Source organism: Notolepis coatsorum (assembly GCF_963971535.1).
Source record: "Notolepis coatsorum genome assembly, chromosome: 10".
NCBI classification, from domain to species: domain Eukaryota; kingdom Metazoa; phylum Chordata; class Actinopteri; order Aulopiformes; family Paralepididae; genus Notolepis; species Notolepis coatsorum.
Window position 1 is genome coordinate 33,950,469 of NC_140174.1, and position 18,115 is coordinate 33,968,583.

The window sequence follows — 18,115 nt, forward strand, 5'->3', positions numbered from 1 at the left end:
TGCACCTTAGTTTACAGGTGTATGAACATAGTGTTTAGTAATTTAATTCAAGTGTATACTCACTGTTATCTTTTGTAATATTTTTAATCAGAGTAGCTGTCCCGAGTGCCCTATTGTTAGTTAATTGTGATTATTAAACACATTGGGTAGATTCATTGTTGTTGCATTTATCATTCTTATCTGATAATAAATATTTTTACCAAAGGGTTAAATATGAAGTGAAAATTGTCCTCATTGATAACCTCCATTATATATTTTGAGTTGTGGTACTAATTACTACTAATTACTTACTTTTTTGTATTATTTCAGACTGATTCTACTATTGATATTATGATGATACAATTCGTCATTGAATAAATCACTCTATATATAATTATTATTTTCATATATATATATATATATATATATATATATATATATATATATATATATATATATTTTTTTTTTTTTTTTTTTTTATTAACAATTTGTGTCATTGTAGTCCCGGGAGCACACCCTCGGTTGACAGCAAACTGATTTTCATCTCGGAAATGGGACTACAAACTAGACTAGACCACTTTCAAAACCACTCTCAAAAAGCACCTACGGAAGACTGCAATTCGAAACTGGTCCCTGTAAATGTACAGTAAATGTCCTAACCAAATAATACACGAGACCCTGATCTTCTTGGGACCAAGTAAGGTTTTGTCGATATTCCAATGTACAGTTTTGCTTGTACAGTTGTAGTTTCCCCCACCCTGTCTACCCCCCCCCCCCAACCACCTCCAATGTACAGTCCCCCTCCCCACCCCACCTACCCAACCTCCTCCAATGTACAGTTTCTACATCAAATGTATACTCTCTTTTTTAGACTCTTTTTCTACCACAAATTTGTATTTGTAAATCTGGTATGTCATAAATGTATAGATGTAGCAGTACTGTCTATCTGACTGTATTGTTGTGTATGTCATGTTATGATGACCAGATTCGGCTCAAACAAGGGACTAAACACGTTTCGCAATTATGCCACAACAATGTGGAACGCCCTACCCAAAGCTGTAAAGGAATGTGAATCCCTGCCCACATTCAAAACCGCTCTTAAAGAGCACCTACGGGAGGCTGCAATTCGAAACTGGCCACCGTAAATGCCCAAAACCCCCACCACCTCCTAATAGACAGTCTCCTCCCCACCGCATGTATATATTCCCTCCCCGCCATATGTATATTTCTCTCCCACCCACCCACCCCCTCCTAATGTACAGTCCCCTCCCCATCATATGTATATACTCTGTCAGGATCTAGGGGTAACAGTACTGTATATTTGAATACCGCCTATGTCACAAATGTATCAGTACTAAATACCTATATGTCCCTATGCCATAAATGTCATGTATGTTGTGTATGTCATAAATGTCTATATGAATTGAAAATGGGGGACCCTGATGGAAACAAGACAAACGCTTTCTCAGGTCTGCATCCCCTTAACAATTGTATTGAGCCGTACTGTATTGTACCCATTCTGCAATCTGTTAAATAAAGTTTTCATTCATTCATTCATTCATGAATTGAAAATGGGGGACCCTGATGTAAACAAGTCAAGTCTTTCTCTGGTCTGCATCCCCTTAACAATTGTGTGTATTGAGCTGTACTGTATTGTACCCATTCTGCAATCTGTTAATAAAGTGTTCAATCAATCAATCAATCAATCATACAAACACTCTGAAACACCCATTTCCGAGATGAAAATCAGTTTGCTGTCAACCAAGGGTGTGCTCCCGGGACTACAATTCCCATCACTCCCTGCGCTCCAAGCAGGAAGAACGTTCTCTCGCAGGGGCTCACGCTGATCCAAGTTAGGAGCTTTCAGCTGCCAGCCTTGGCCCATCATGTAAGTGCTGCGGAGAATTCTTTGCAGTGCAATTGCAAAATTACCTCTTTCCCGACAGTTTTGCAGGTTGTGCAATTGAAATATTGCTCATTGCACGGATACACACGATTCGGACGCGAAAAGGCTCCAAGTGCATGAAGATCGAGGCTTGTATTTTGCATCTTTGTTGCAAAGCAAGCCACCGAAGCTCCAGTGCGAGAGGGCGATGGAGGGAGGGAGTGAGAAAGAAGGCAAAGTCTTTTGTGCTTCCCCTCCCCCCCATCAAAGCAAAGGGGAAATGTCTCAGTCAAAGGGAGGTAAGGATATGAAAGCGAACTGTGCAAAACTACTGATGTGCAATCACCGATGCACGCTTTGCAAAGTGCATGACTGCAGGTTGAATGCGACCAATGCATTTTAAAGTTAGATGGTTTAAAAGGGCCAGTTGCATTTCCTGTTTAAGATCTTCCCCTTTGCAGAGTTCCTGGTAAGACGATGCTCAGTGTGTAACGTTACTCACTCATATTGATGTTATTTGCAGTCTTACAACAACCGGGGACGTTGAAGCTAGTTTCCCCCTCACGGTCACGAGATATCCGAAGACATTGCAACTCCTTTAAATAAAGTATGCACGAGTTAATGCAGATTTCATGCAGCAGCCAGTGCAAGGTGGAGAATAAAATGCACGCTGCTGCACGTATTCGCTGCAGTTGCAAATAATGTGCGTAATGTTAGTTATGATTGTGCATGGTACAGTACACGGCGTGACAACACGCAGCTGTCAAGGGCCAGCTTCTGACGATTTTATTAGGTGCAGATTTGTGTTCTGCGTGCAGAGCCTGTACTTGGTTAATGGCAATTATTGGAACGCCTGCTCCACTTAGGCTGTTTGTTCCTTTACGCTAAAACATAGCTAAGAAAGACAGACATTCAAAAATAAAATAAAAAAAATAAAAAGCTAAATATAGACTTTGCTGCGAGCTTTTAGGTGGTGCTATGGTGCTAACAGTTCAAGGAACTGGGCATTAGGCTATTACAATAAGAGTCTCCAAACACAAAGTCCCAGGCGGAGTAAGTAGCCTGTCAGCTCTGCTGCTGCTTCTGTCAAAGCAACTGGACAGGGAAACCATTGGCTGCTTTTCTGTTCATGTGGTGATTTCTTTTTTTCCCTTTACAACCTGCCTGCATATTCGTGAAACTTGCTACGTGCACGAATGTTTTCACACTTTGACCCTAATTGTATCACTATGCAGCAGTGTGCACTATACTGTTCTGTTGGCCTAAAAACATTTGTCTCTTACAAAACATGCATAATATGTGATCAGCAAGTGCACTTTACCCTAAAATCATATAATTGAAGTTGAGGTTAACCTTCGCTTCGATTTGAGTTGTTTTTCTATGAAGTCTAAATACAGTCTACTCAGATACTCTATTCCATTGCATAACTGGCAACACACACGCAAGCACGCACACACGCGCACACACACACGCACACGTACACACAGAGAGGACATGACCAGGTAGTAATGAGTCGCTTGCCCTCGGTGGCCGCGGCAATGTTTACCTTTACCTGCACTCCTTTCTCTGGCAGCAGAGTCTACCTTTAGGCCTACGCAGAGGGAGCCATGCGGCTGCTTGCTAGTTCATCTCGTTCTGAATAATGCACTCACATTTCTGACGAATGACTAGTCTTGGGGCTTCCCAGAGAGACCACAAGTCGGTTTCCCATCAGTCAAACGCGTTATACGAGGAAAAGAAAGGCATGCCTACTAGCACAGATTGTCTTACTCTTACCAACTGGAAAAAACACTGGCATCTCTCCGTGCTTTTTATTTTATTTTATCACCATGCATTGCTAGAGTAGTTGGGTTCTTAGCTCACTTAGTAGTATGCTTGTTCCTATTCCTGCTCCCCTACTATGTATTTATTGTCCCTTGTCACATTTGGCACGGAGCCATCCTATGTATAATGTCTGCTCCTGAAGGACTCCCAGTGTGCCCCAGACAGGCGCGCCTTGTACACTGTGCTGCGTGCCGTAGCGTGCCGGCGATGGCTGTGTGACAGTGTGGCCCTCCCGGCTCACGTCCCCTCCCTGCAGCTCGCCACTATTGCAGCCTCAGCCGGCCCTTAGAGCCCCTCCTGCACGAATGGGAACGTTTGTCATGCAAATGGGGCCTGCGTTTTCAGCCACACAGATACTAAATTTGCTGTTTCGACGGGCCGATTGTTGGTCCGGTTCCAGGCCTATAGTGGCTTTCTGCTGCAATAACAGTAGAATTGTTCACTGCATTGTTAGGATGATCCACTAACTGTACTTCTCTTTTTGTGTGGGGTTGACTGAGCGAGCAGCGTCCCCCCCCCCCCCCGGCACGGACTCCAGGCAGCAGTGACTTATCGAGTAGGAATATTCTGCCTATTCCCAAAGTATTAAACAAATAGTGTTTTTCAACTGCACAGTAAAGCCACCTGTGCAGCTTCAACCAAGGGCTATGTGAACAGCAGCTACTGAACAGCGATAGTATCATGCTAATAAGCCTCCCAGTATTGTGTGATAACAGCAGCAGAGTGAGTGTGTGTGTGTGTGTGTGTCCCAAGTGCTGTGGAGGAAAATGAGAGGAGCATATATCTGGGGCCTGTCTTGTCTTCACCTGGAGTAACCCTTGTGCATGCAATCGCAGCAGGTTTCCAGCTTTCACTGCTGGAAAGTGAAGGGATGTGCGTCTGTGTGTGTGTGTGTGTGTGTGTGTGCGGGGGGGGGGGGGGGGGGGGGGGGGGTCCATCTGTAGCTCGATTCCACAGTGCATGTCGGTAGATTCAAATCAATGCATCGCAGCTGCAACTCCAAACATTGGTGTGTGCTTCATCAAACCTATGCATAAGCGCTTGCTTCTTCCTTCCTTTACGTACTGACTTCCTTTCCATGTCCCCATATTCACCGCGCACTGGTGCGGGTTAGGCTCTTATATGTTCTAGCAGGTCCCAGAGCGGCTTGACAGCAGCCGTACTAATGTACTCGCAGCGCACGCAGTACTGACAAGGGTATGGCAATACATTGGTTTGCATCGACGCATATTTATTTGAACGCCGATGATCCAATGTCAGTGTTATTGATTCGGATTGTTGATTGTAAAACAAAGAGGCACTGGGCAGAATATATCCAGGAGATATATTGGATTGCAATAGGCTATATCATATTATATAGACCTAATCAAATAAACTTCTAGCAAAAAATGTGTGTGATGTCACAAATTTGTAATTTTGAATAGTTTCCTTAACTCATTGGAGCGCCAAAAACGTAATGTCTTATTGTCTCGTGTTTCCCCGCCAAGCGTTGAGTGCCAAAAACGTAATATCTTGTTTTTAGATCCTTTGATCTTTTTCCTTTGATCCCCGTTCTATACACTCAGCCGGAGCTCCGTGGGCCTCCCTGGCTCATCTGCCTACGTTACAATTGCAATGACGATTGAATCCTGCCAGGTGGCAGTATCGCCTACCTTGTGAACTGGAATGGTTTGGTGTGGGGACCCTTATCTTTTTAATGTCCCCCCCCCCCCCCCCCCCCCCAAGGACTCCTCCCCTTCTGATGACAGAGCGATCGCTCTGAGATTTCAACGCCTCAAACGTATTTTCCGTATACACAAGTATAGACATATACACGAGTAATCGCGATGGCGATGGGATCACTTGGGATTATTCTTTTTGGAGTACCTTCTGGCTAAGGTAAGGTATATTCTATGTCTATTTTACCGAACCTGAAACATGCACACACTGGACAAAGATGGAGAAAGAGCGCCACGCTCTAAGAGTTAATAATCAAAATCAAATAGTAGGGCTAACCTCAAACCTTTGAATGGTTTGGATTTAGTTTGGTATATTGGCATTCGGACCTCAATTCAGGATTCGGATGATTAGGGTTTATTATTAATATTACTATGTGTAGATCATTTGACTAAATGATTATCCTGTCTGTAAATTTTTAGCCACCGTACCTGCTGTGTGTGTGTATGGCTAGGCCAATCAGTGTGCTTTAGTGCAGTCATGCAAGTAGATACCAGTCCAGAATGTCTACTCACTTGATGTCGGCTCTGCTTTATATTCTTAATAATCCAGTGTTTTGTTCCAAGTCAGTGTGATTGATTTGGATTGATTGACTCGCACACAAAGTAACTAATTTCTACACTATGCAAGCGTAGGACAACAATTAAAGAGGTAGCCAACTATATTATAGCTGCTGTCAAGAGAGCAAGGACTTTGGTTGCAGAGTGGAATTGAATGTCTTTGCATTGGGCAGGTAAAAGTTGTATAATATATAATGACCCTCACTACCAAGAGGCTGACAGAATAATTGTAACGCTTCATTAACACTTTCAGTGCCCAGCAGGGGCGCACGATTTAGTGCTTGAATGCCCAGCATCCACTTCAATGTTAGCGTTAATATCGCCTAATTATGTTTTAAATTATGTGTCTAATCTGCCCGTCGCTTATCAATGACTCATTTTCCAGTCAACATTGTCGAAGCGGATTGTTTTTTTATCGGTTCATTTCCGTTTGATAGCATCTTGAAAAGCCCTTGTTTTCAAGGAAAATAAAAATATTCCATAATAAACGGAATATTCTAGAATACACAAACGTTCTCTTTTCGGCCTATTTATGAATCGTTTTCAAATAAACGCTAGATTATCGATAGTATATGTGTACGTATGCACGCTATATAGGCGATCTGATATCTGCTCTGATATATTTCCTGATCGCTCGCACAGCCAAACAGCCATATCAAACATAGGGGAAAAGCTTATATCTCCGTGAAAACAGGTATGATTATCCTAAGACTGGTAAAATAGATTCCTTACCTGAGATCAGATGGTATCCAAAAAGATTATTCCAATTCCTGATCGCCATTCCAAAAATCGTTCCTTTTATTGATCCAACGCTAGATACTGTAAATACATATTACACGCTGTTCTGAGGCTCCACAATGACTGGGATCATCTCCAGTTACATGCGTGAGAAGTAAAATGTGGATTCCGGAGTTTTTTTTTCTCATCCATTTTCATTGAGTCCATTCCAACAGGGTGCTTTACCATCTGGGAGACGATACGATAGGGGGTGCTTTTTTCACATCTGAGCTCCTGATGAGGCTGGTTTCCCAACGGTAGACTCGGTTGATGAAATATGAATTCAGATTGCTAATAAAAAAAAAATCACGCGAATTGTCGTGCTGGGCATTCAGGGGGCGGGCTGTTAACACGTGTTATGTCGTTGCTGGCATTCAAAGTGTTAAGGCCATGTTTAGACGGAGAGAGTGAACAGAAACCGCAAAAGTCGTCTTGCGGTCTCACTTTTAATGTTGCGTTTAGACTAGTGTTTTGGGATGGAATTCTGCATGCAGACGAGGCTGTAAAGACTCGCAACGACGGAGCCCCGCTGTCACACGATTGGCGCAGATGTCACATGACCAGAAACGTCAGTGGCCAATCAGATCGCGCAAACCGAACGTAGAAGTGCAACTCCGTTAGTGAAAATATTCATGCAACCCATACGCTACACTGCCTCAGGTCGTTGAGACAACCAGGCTCGCTGTGAAGACCCGCCCTACTCTGCCTCTGATTCGCAGACTGTGGGTGGGGGAATGTGATTGGACCAAAGCAGAGTCACACAGACAGTGGCTCGCCTCCAGTCACTAATAGTTGCGATAGCCGCTGGACTGATTCTTGTGTATTTAAAAGTACTGCCAATGTAGCCTTCAGGTGATCTCAGTGGATAGAGAATCAGACATGCTTGTTCGCTTTGTTTACGCTTCTAGGCTACTGGCGCATGCCTGTGACGTAAGCAGTACGCAACGAGAGCCTTGACAACCCTTTCGTCATAGTTTTATGCGGTTTGACTGTTCAGATGATAGCGCGAAGGTGTATCGTTTCTAGGATTTCCACCCAGGAAGGTGGTCTCACTTTTTTGCGGATTTGTGGTAACCAGAGTTGATGTGTGTCTTGTTGTGCACTGGTGGAGCAAGCAAATAAACGGTAAAACGTTACATCGCCATCCGGTGCGTTTTTGAATACACAATACTAACGTTACTAGTACTAGGGTGCTGCAGGCTAACTGGCTACTGTCTGAGAGCTAACGATAGTAGCACTAGGATGCTGCAGGCTTCTGGCTACCTTCTGAGAGCTAACTATAGTAGCACTAGGATGCTGCAGGCTTCTGGCTACCTTCTGAGAGCTAACGATAGTAGCACTAGGATGCTGCGGGCTTCTGGCTACCTTCTGAGAGCTAACGATAGTAGCACTAGGATGCTGCGGGCTTCTGGCTACCTTCTGAGAGCTAACGATAGTAGCACTAGGATGCTGCGGGCTTCTGGCTACCTTCTGAGAGCTAACGATAGTAGCACTAGGATGCTGCGGGCTAACTGGCCATCGTTCCGTGATTTGTTTACTTGGTAACACAGGTTGCCCCCCCCCCCCCCCCCCCCGCTGATGAAAATGAAAGTCATACCGTCATATACCGTATACCGGGGTATTATGTTAGCAAGGTATGACGGTATGAAAAAAATTATACCGCCCAAGCATAGTGCACACCACAGTGGAGGTTGCTGGTTGCAACCACCACTGTTGCTCCGTGTTTGTGAAGCAGGTGGCATCTGTCCTTTGCCTCTGGCATGTTGGAACAGTGCCCCGCCCGGCCGACGCCATGAGGTGAGTCGGCCCGGCGGGTGGCTGGTGTGCTGTTAAGCCTATACCACCACGGTATAGAATTAGCAGCGATTAGTAACTTTGTTCGAATTGCTGTTTTTTTCTGTCAAAAATGGTGTCGGGTGGCGGGGCCATGGAGGCCAGCCGACGTCGAAACATCGCGCAAGGTTTTGACGTTATTAGCTTTGACCTAGCCGCAAGCTATAACCGCAGGGAGGGCTAGGATGCTGTCAACGCTTGTTTACAGACATCTTGGTTGGATTAGTCTCCCTTTGAGGGGGTGAGAAGTTAAGAAGAATTTCTTCCCTCCTCAGGGCTCCCCTCTCCGCAGAGGGACTTTGGTCTTTCCGCTGGAGCGCGGGCGGTATTTGACCTAGGCCCCACACTGCCTCACGTCGCGCAGCCAGAGGTGAGAGCACGGCCTCGCCAGCGGCTGTGGCGAGGCCCTCGACCAGCGGCCATGTTTCCCCCGCCTGAGGTACCCTGGGCTCAACGTCAACAGGTGTCCACAAGGCCGACAGCCTTGGCGGCCGAGGGATCGGCTACATTGGATGAGCACGCCCTAAAAAAACGTCGCTGTCCAGCTGTGTGCAGCCCGCTCTCCGGTCACTCCCTCCCCCAACACCAGCGGAAAAGGGGCTCTGATTTGTTTCCTTTTGGCTGCAGGCCGTGTGTCTTCAATGAAGCGCAATCGGCCCCACGTTCGCTTCTCATGGGGACAGGGGCTGACACCCAGTTGATGGCTGAGACTGGGTCTGTCCGTGAGAATGTTGTGCTGTCAAGCGGCTCCCACGCCACACGTTCTGCGTCTGTGTTTGGTTGAGCCTGGTGTTACGTCTGTCAACTACAAGGGTTGTCAGCAGGGGGGCTCGAGACCTCTTGAGGCAAACAGTGCGGGCTTCCCCGACCTCGCCTTCGCCAGGCCGGGTATCACGTTGATGCCTCTCACTCCGGAGAGCCCGCAGTGGTCTGGCAGGCACGCGTGATTTGGGTGGTAGTAATATCACTGCAGGGCTACGGTGTGTAGGAACCCATGGAGGCCTCACACTTTGCATGTCCAGCTGCAGAATAGCTCCTCAGCGGTCCATGCTGGAGGGGTGTTCAGTGGGGGAGCTTTTGTCACCTAGTATGATGTCAGCTTCCCCCGTATCAAACCGGCCCTTTCTGTCGGGGTCCCCCCTTGGGTGCGATTGCCTCGTGGGTAGTGTCAGGGTCTGATGTCCCGACTCCACGGAACGCTCTGCTTGCACGGTTAGCGGGTTCAGGGTTGGCTACGCACAGCGGGTGGGACCGGGCTGCCTATCTACAGTTCATAGCGGACCAGCGCCAAATGGCGGCAGTGCGTTTTGGGAGTATCATCACATATGGCTACAGCAGTACCATATGTCGAGGTGGATGGAGAGAACGCTGAGGTGGGGACTTGTGTTTACACAACCCCACCCGTTTTCAGGTTTGGTAGAGACTAGGGATGTCCCGATCACGTTTTTTTGCTCCCGATCCAATCCTGATCATGTGATTTTGAGTATCCACCGATACCGATATTTCCCGATCCAATCAATTTTTTTTTTTTTTTTTTATACAACAAACATGACCATGTTCACGTCTTAAACTCATACTGAGGCCTTAGTTTTGGTTTTAAATTGCATATCATCATTCATTTATTATACACAGAGCAGAAGAATTTTGCCAAAACAAACCAATAGTATCCAGCTGCAGAACGGCAGACCAGCCACACTCTCAGACCCAAACTCATTTCCTTTGATTTAATTATACATCAAATGATGAAGTTAACTTTTCACCTGGATAACGTCAACATTCAGGGTGAATGTAATGTGAGAAATTGGGATAAAAAATAAAAAAAAAAAAAAAAAAAAATGTATTTGGGTCTGAGTGTGGCTGGTCTGCCGTTCTGCAGCTGGATACTATTGGTTTGTTTTGGCAAAATTCTTCTGCTCTGTGACAATAAATAAATGAATGATGATATGCAATTTAAAACCAAAACTAAGGCCTCAGTATGAGTTTAAGACGTGAACATGGTCATGTTTGTTGAATAAAAAAGATAAAAAAAAAAAAAAAAATTGCATTTATTTTTATTTATTTTTGCTGATCCCGATCTTCGGAAAATCACGTGATCGGCCCCGATCACGTGATCGGATCGGGACATCCCTAGTACAGACCCTATTGTCAGGGTCACCAGCAGTGACAGCTCTGGTCAACGAGATCCAATCTCTGTGGGCGAAGCAAGCCATCGTCGTGGCGTTTTCTCCCGGTATTCTCTGGTGCCCGAGAAATCGGGAGGGGGGGGGTGTCAGACCCATGCTGGACCTGTCTCATGGAAGGTTCAGCATTTTGGACCGTCTCCCACCTGTTGAACACTGGTTCTCCTCCATAGACCTGTAGGATGCGTATTCGCATCCCCGATCTTCCATCCTAGGGCTTACCTACGCTTCCTTTGCAGGGTTTAGCGTATGAGTACTAGAGACTGCCGTTCGGCTATTCTCTGGCCGCACTGGGGCCTCTGCGTCGTCAGGGGTTACGAAGTGTATTCTGCCCTGACGACGTTCTGGTCCTTGACGGTCAAGGTAGGTCGTCAGGTCTCATACCAGGCAGGTGGTGGAATTCCTCACCAGCCTGGGGTTTGCTGTAGACTGGAAGTAGAGTACTCCTCTTCCCAGTCAACGGGTGGAGTACTTGGGCTTATTCTAAGCTCAAGGTCTATATGGGCATCCCTCTCAGAGCATGTTATCGACACGCTCGGGAGGTTCCGTCCTAGGACAGTTACGGCGCTGTCCGTGATGCGCCTGCTTGGTATGATGGCATCTGCTCAGGGGAGGAAACTAACTTTTTGGCTTACCAGCCAACTGGCGAGTATCTGATTTTTTTTACCAGCCAAACAGATTTTTTACCAGACAAAAAAAATCGCCAATTGTGATAATTACTTCTTTGTATGTCTTCGTCTAAATAGATTTTCAATCATAGTAAAATAATCACACCGTGTCTCTACTCTTTAAAATATTTATTAGCATAAAACATTAATCTCTACTCTTCACAATATTAGCATAAAACATATTAACATGAAAGAGGTATCTATTCTGGACTGGGTTGGGCTGAACTGGGCAGTGAAAGATGCTGGGTTGGGCAGTGAAAGAAAAAAACCGAAGTATGTTGTGAAGTGTATAGATAGATGTGAAATGTATAGATGTAGCAGTAGTCTATCTGTATGTCATATGTTATGATGAATTGAAAATGGGGGACCCTGATGTAAACAAGACGAAAGTCTTTCTCTGGTCTGCCTCCCCTTAACAATTGTGTGTATTGAGCCGTACTGTATTGTACCCATTCTGCAATCTGTTAATAAAATTTTCAATCAATCAATCAAGTTAACTTTGAACCTCGGTTGTCAAGCCTCGTCAATGTTGTGTATGCATCTGGGTAGGCACACTGTGCCTTTAAGACAGCACGGTGGTCTTACGACAGTGCTGTGAAGTACCGTGGTAACGTCAGTTGGGTTGGTGTGCTGTTGTACACAGTGCACTGGTTGAGCTTAGCTAGCCCCTTTCGTGACTGCGATGTGCAAGCCAGGGGCTTTTGAGCATGAAATAAAATGTCTAACCTTACGTCGTAGTCCGGTGCTTTTTTGGAAACATTATAGTCATAACAGATACACCTAGCTGGCTGCTTTGAGCACACGGGGCTAACGTTAGCTAGCAAGCAGCTATCGCTAAAACGCTAACTAGAAGCTAAGACTAACATTACACCTCTGTGATTTAAATGTGTCCTTAGTAACTTATACTCGAGGGTTGTGCTAGGGTTGGATGCAGTTCCCCGTTGGTCAGTCTGTCTGTTTTCCATCTTCTGCTGTGTTTAACGTTATCCGTTTGAGAGTGCTCCTGATGGCTAGCCTAGTAACGCAGGACTTTTATCATTATATGTCCGTGGGTTGGCCAGTACTGCGCGAACTTTTATTAAACATTATATGTCCGCGGGTGGTCTTGTGCAGTGCTCTCGTGGCACTGTCAACTAAGCACTCAGAAGACGCGCACCGTTTGCCAGTGCAGTGATTGCAGAATGTTTTTTTTTTTGTATACTCGCCAGACTGGCGAGTGGTCTTCATGAATCACTCGCCAAACGTAAAAAATACTCGCATTTGGCGAGTAAAGTGGCCTAATTTCCTCCCCTGCATCTGCTCATTCCGTGGTCCCTCTTGGCCTCCTCTTCACCTCATGAGGAGGATACGGAGGTGGTTTTCCAGTATGGAAATAGACCCGGTGAGAGGCAAGTGGAAGCGGCTAAGGTTCCCATGTCAGTACTGGGGGACCTCGCCCTCTGGGGAGGGCCCATGGGCAGTAGGCTGTCACACGTCACGGTCTTCAGCCTCTTGTCATGTGGGGTTTGAGGGTGTTACGTTGTTCAGCCGCCCTCTTGTGAAGAGTTTCCTGCTTGGCGCTCGGCGCCTTAAGCCGGTGAAACGTTCTCTGTCTCCGAGTTGGGACCTCCAACTGGTCCTCGGCCGGTTGTCTGAGGCCCCGTTTGAGCCTCTTGAACAGCTGTCTTCAAGACTGCATTCCTGCTGGCCATCACCTCCGCTAAGCGCGTGGGTGAGCTTTGTGCTCTCTCGGTGCGGCCTGAGTGCTTGTCTATTCGTGTCAATAGCGGTGCGACTCTGAGGCCTAATCCAGTCTTCGTGCCAAGAAATATCCGGAGCTCTTTTCGCTTTAGGGATATTGTGGTTCAGGCATTTCATCCGCCTCCTCACGCTGGTGAGTTAGAGGCGAGCCTTCATCTGTCGTGTCCAGTCCAGGCTTTGGGGGTTTACCTCAGCCGGACTCGGGACCTCAGTGCTACCGATCAGCTCTTTGTTTGTTACGGTGGCTCTCGCGCTGGTAAGGCACTGTCGAAACAGCGCCTGTCACATTGGTTGTGCGAGGGCATTGCCCTTTGCTACACATTGGCTGGGCTGGCTGGGTGTCAGGGCGCACTCCACACGCCTCTGCCGCCTTGTTAGGGGGGGCCTCGGTGGAGGACATCTGTGCTGCGGCCTCCTGGTCCTCCCCGGGTCCCTTCGTTAGGTTTTACCTCATGGACATGACTGGGGGTTCTGTCTCCCAGGCGGTTCTGAGGTCTGGGACCTCCCCTGCGTCCCGCATTTCGGTGGGTTAGCAGGGGTGTGTGCCACGAGGTGATGTGTCACACGTGGTCCCGCCTGTGCTGTGCGTTTTTAGGGGTCTCTAGTTCCCCCTTTTTCGCACTTTGGTGGAGTTGACTGCCGCCCCCTCTTCACTAGGAAGGGGGGGTGATGGGACTCTCCTCCCCCCTGGTGGTAGGGCTTGCGGGTCCTCAGGGGGTACATTTGTCGGGCCACGCGTCTGCTCTGTCCCATATCTCAATATGGCGAAAGAGCGAGATGCAATTCGCCAGTACGAATATATAACAATAGGTTATGTATATAACCTAGTTATATGAGTACTGGCTGAGCGTCTCGCTCTTAGCGCGCCCTGAGGTCCCTTGGTGGGTTTTTTCTTGATGGAAAACTTTTTTCCGAGGAAGGGCGAGTGTGACCATGCCTGGTGCCTTATAGGGGGACACTGGGGCGGGGCCTGGTCAAGTGCATGGGTGCTTTGTTTTCGTTAATGAAGTACAGTAGGTACTGGAGATGAGGTATATCTCAATATAGCGAAAGAGCCAGACGCTCAGCCAGTACTCATATAACTAGGTTATATACATAACCTATCGATATCAGTAAAAACAACTTACCATTCCGTCACATCAATGAATGAACAGTAGGGCTGACCTTCGAATTTTCTTTTGGAATTCAAAGCTTCCGGGCAGAGATTCGAAGCTTCGAGATAAAAAAAATATATATATAAATATTTTAAATTTTTTTTTTATGTTGTGGGACTTGTACAGCACTTTGTTCAACTTTGTCAGTGCTGTAAAGTTTAAACCTTTTTAAATCTTAGACAAACAAAACACTTTGCTTTCAGATATTGTAAGCCGTCATTTCAGGCTTTATAAAAGCAGCACAATGAACACAAATCTGTCAGTGCCGAGTCCGACCTCATCTTAAATAACAAACGGCATTGATTGTTGTTATTAACAAAGAGAGGCAGAGTTGATTTAGCAAAAAAAATTAAAAAAATATATATATATTTTTTTAATCAAATTTTATTTTCATATTCGAATCCCATGCCCATCAAACGAAGCTTCGAAGTATTTAAGACAGCCCTAATGAACAGTCAGATTTTGGTGAACTACTGCAGGCTCCTCTTCCGACTTGGAAGCAACTAGAGCTGCCGCGGTATTGATTATTTCCTTATCGCACAAATTTGCAAAATATTTCCTACCGCTGCGGTTTTTACCGCACGCACACAAAAAATTAAAAAAAAAGTTTGAATGCATTTTTTTTTTTAGTAGTAGTCTACTCTTTATAGCATATAGCCTGCCTCTAGTCTAAATGTCTATCTTTAGAGGATGACTTTGCAGCATGAATATTGTTTGGGATTCGGCAAGCACGTATTAGTTATTGAAAGTGAAACACGGATGCGCAGTTCACTCGGTGTCGCGGGCACCCCCCCGACCCTTTCTTATTATTATTACTATAAAGTTACTACTTTATAATAAAGGCATTCGTTTTGTGGCATTGACATTATATAGTTATGCGTTCAATAACATCAGCGTATTTACCGGACCATAGCAAGCAATACTCTATTCATATCTCAGTTCCTTTCTTTGCTCAGAGCGTGCCGAGTTGTCCCATTCTGCGGTCTGTTAATAAAGTTTTCAATCAGACAAGTGTATAGAACGAAGGGCTTTTATTATAACATTCGTTGCAGACAGTAAAATCATTATGTCTCGTTTAGTACTCCTGAAGAGCGATGATAGTCCACTCCGGCGGAGAGTTAAAGCTAACGTTATTAGCTGTTGTGATGAACTGACATTCAGGACGTAAAAACGTGTGACGCGTCTCTCTTCTGACCAATCAGTGGTCTGCAATGTTTCACGTGACTTTTCTGGTACCCAATAGGGTCGCTTGGAACCTCGATAGACGAGTAGGGTATATCTGCAGAGCCGCAAGCCCAACGAGAGGAGGGTAAATTATTATTATTATTATAAAAAACAGCGGTGACGCGGTATTCAGCCTACTCTGCGGTGGCCGTGATGTAACAGCGATACCGCGGTAATGCGGTAATCGCGGCAGCTCTAGAAGCAACACTTCCAAGGACGACTCGGCGTCGAAGCTGGCCATGCTTGTCCATCTGGTAAGGTTTAGGCTATTCCCCTGGTACTAACTTACCATGTAGCCTTTTCACCTTATATGCCTTGCCCACTTATCTTTAGCTGCGACACGGACTACGTGACAAGATGCTAGCTTGATTGGATATTCCATAACCTTCATCCTTGTAATTAGGGCCGATTACCAATTATTTGGGCTTGAAAGCTTCAGTAGTTATTTTCTGTGAATGATCAAAGCTTTGAGTAAATGAGAAGAACAGATTTTCAAAGTTAACGTTTGATTATTATTTCTATGCTATTTAAGACAACGCATTGAAATTGTGATTTTGACATCGATTACCATGTCAGTGATTGAAGCTTCAAAACACTCGGGTCAGCCCTACTTAAGAACAGAACAAGGGCCTTGGCATTTTTCATTCAAAAAGTTGCTGGAGTTGAAAAATCGGCAAGCTGGCAGCGTCCTCATTGCCCTAGAAACACATGGTGAATATGAAGGTGGAGGTTGATCCTTGGCTCCCTAGAACTAATCGAGGCAAATATATATAGCTGCTTGTCCCATGCTCGGATCAAATGCATTTAATATTGGAGTGGCACACTTGGCCCCACTGATTTCCCGTATAAAATGCCAGCTAGCGCACGTCCACTGGCCTACCAAAAGAGCTGCACTCACTGACCACCACAGAGGACTATTATCGCTTCCTACTCCAACAGGTCTTTGTGACAGTGCTGTAGGTAGGCTTAACTAGCATTTAATTATTCCCAGACATTGTGTTCCACACTCGGATGGGGAAGTGGCCGCACTGGGTTTTCTTTGGGCTTAATAAAATGTATACGTAAATTTGGCGCTAGGTTTGGTGCTATTACGGTGGCTTTACCAAGCAGTCGGCCGTTAGCGCACCTGTTCATTATTCCTTCCAACTCCTGTTCCGTCTCCACCCTTTTGTGTTTTCTGCCGCTGAATAAAACATAACTCGTCACCTGCTCCACCTAGCGCCTCGGCTGTGATGGGAAAGAAACTTTCTGAGAGATGACGTGTCAGTAAATTGTCATCTCGTCATCTGGAGGGGGTTTTAGCGGAGAGACGTGTCTTCCTCCTTTTCACACAACACGCCCTCTCACCTCGGAGCCCCCCTCTCACCTGTTAATAGGCCTGAGCCAAATCAAACCATGCTGGCAACAAGCAAGATGTGTCTGAAAGAATCATGAATAATTTCTACCTCGTGTAACGATACCCGCAAAAGGACTAATTCTGTGACGGTGACCTTAACTGAATGCAAGTGACTTACTTGGTATTGCAAGTGTTCTGTTGATAGGCCAGGCGGGTCTAATAAGGACGCGCAGTTGTTGTTGCTCGTGGGTGGTCTAAGGTGGGGGTTCCCAAACGTGGGGTCCAGGGACCTCCGGGGGTCCTTGAGGGGGGTACCGGGTGTCCCCAGAGCAAAGGGGGAATAGTTTATTCAGTTCACAGTTTGCCCAATGAGATGTACGAGTGAATATTCTGGTCATGTTTCACTTCCTCCCCTGCTATCTCCTTGACGACAATTAGGCTAGTCCTATTGACTATTGTGGACATTTGGACAAAATATTAAATATCAAATATTTTGCTAGCAACAAAACATTTCTCATTTGTGGGTACCTGAGATTAAAGTCCTATGGGTGGCTTGGGTGCGCAGCCTAACATGTATTTCTGGGTCCTTACATGAAAAAAGGGTTTAGAACTACTGAAAATGTGTCAATCGTGGTCTTAAGTAAGGGATTTTTTTGCACTGCCGTGACCTGAAGCGGATACCGTAGCCCGGCGCTCCTCTGCTGTCTGGGAATATCATTCGGGTCAAAGCCAAGTGTTCAGGAAGTGTAGTGAGAGCCCGGCGGTGACGACATGGTTCCCAAAGGAGCTTCCAACAGCTGTAACCTAAAGGGTCTGCAGCCATCTTTGGACGTGTAGAGTATCTCACAAACTGCCAGAGCGGTCAGAAAGGGCCTAACAGCCGCCGGCTCAAGAGGAGGTTATTTTAATCTCTCTCGCTCTCTTTCTCTTCGTGTCTCTCTTTCTGTACCCTCCCTCCTCTCTCTTGCTGTCTTTTTGCAATTCTTCTGTCTGTTGCTGGTTCTGTGTGTGTCGTCACCCCCCCCCCCCCCCCCTCTGTTTGATTCATCTATCTTCCTCTGGGTCTGTGTGGAATTCCATTGAGGAACTCTTGGGATTGTTGGAATTCCTGGCGGAGTGCATGTGTGGGTTAGTGAGAGGGAGCAGGGCGGGCAGGCAGCCTGGGACCCGTGTGTTCCTGTCATTCTGGGATCATTATCATCGAGACCACCGCCTCCCCTTTTTGCTCCAAATTCACAC

At 46.1% G+C, this 18,115-nt stretch overlaps 1 protein-coding gene across 1 annotated transcript in view; it reads left to right on the forward strand.

The window, feature by feature from the left end:
• Window positions 1-2,001: 2,001 nt before the first annotated feature.
• Window positions 2,002-18,115, forward strand: part of map2k6 (mitogen-activated protein kinase kinase 6) — a gene marked incomplete at its 5' end in the record, with an annotated part of 79,256 nt that continues 63,142 nt past the window's right edge. Inside the window, 3 exon segments of the mRNA XM_084322724.1 lie at window positions 2,002-2,016; window positions 2,021-2,085; window positions 2,087-2,163. Of these exon segments, the coding sequence (XP_084178850.1) occupies window positions 2,002-2,016; window positions 2,021-2,085; window positions 2,087-2,163 (157 nt within the window).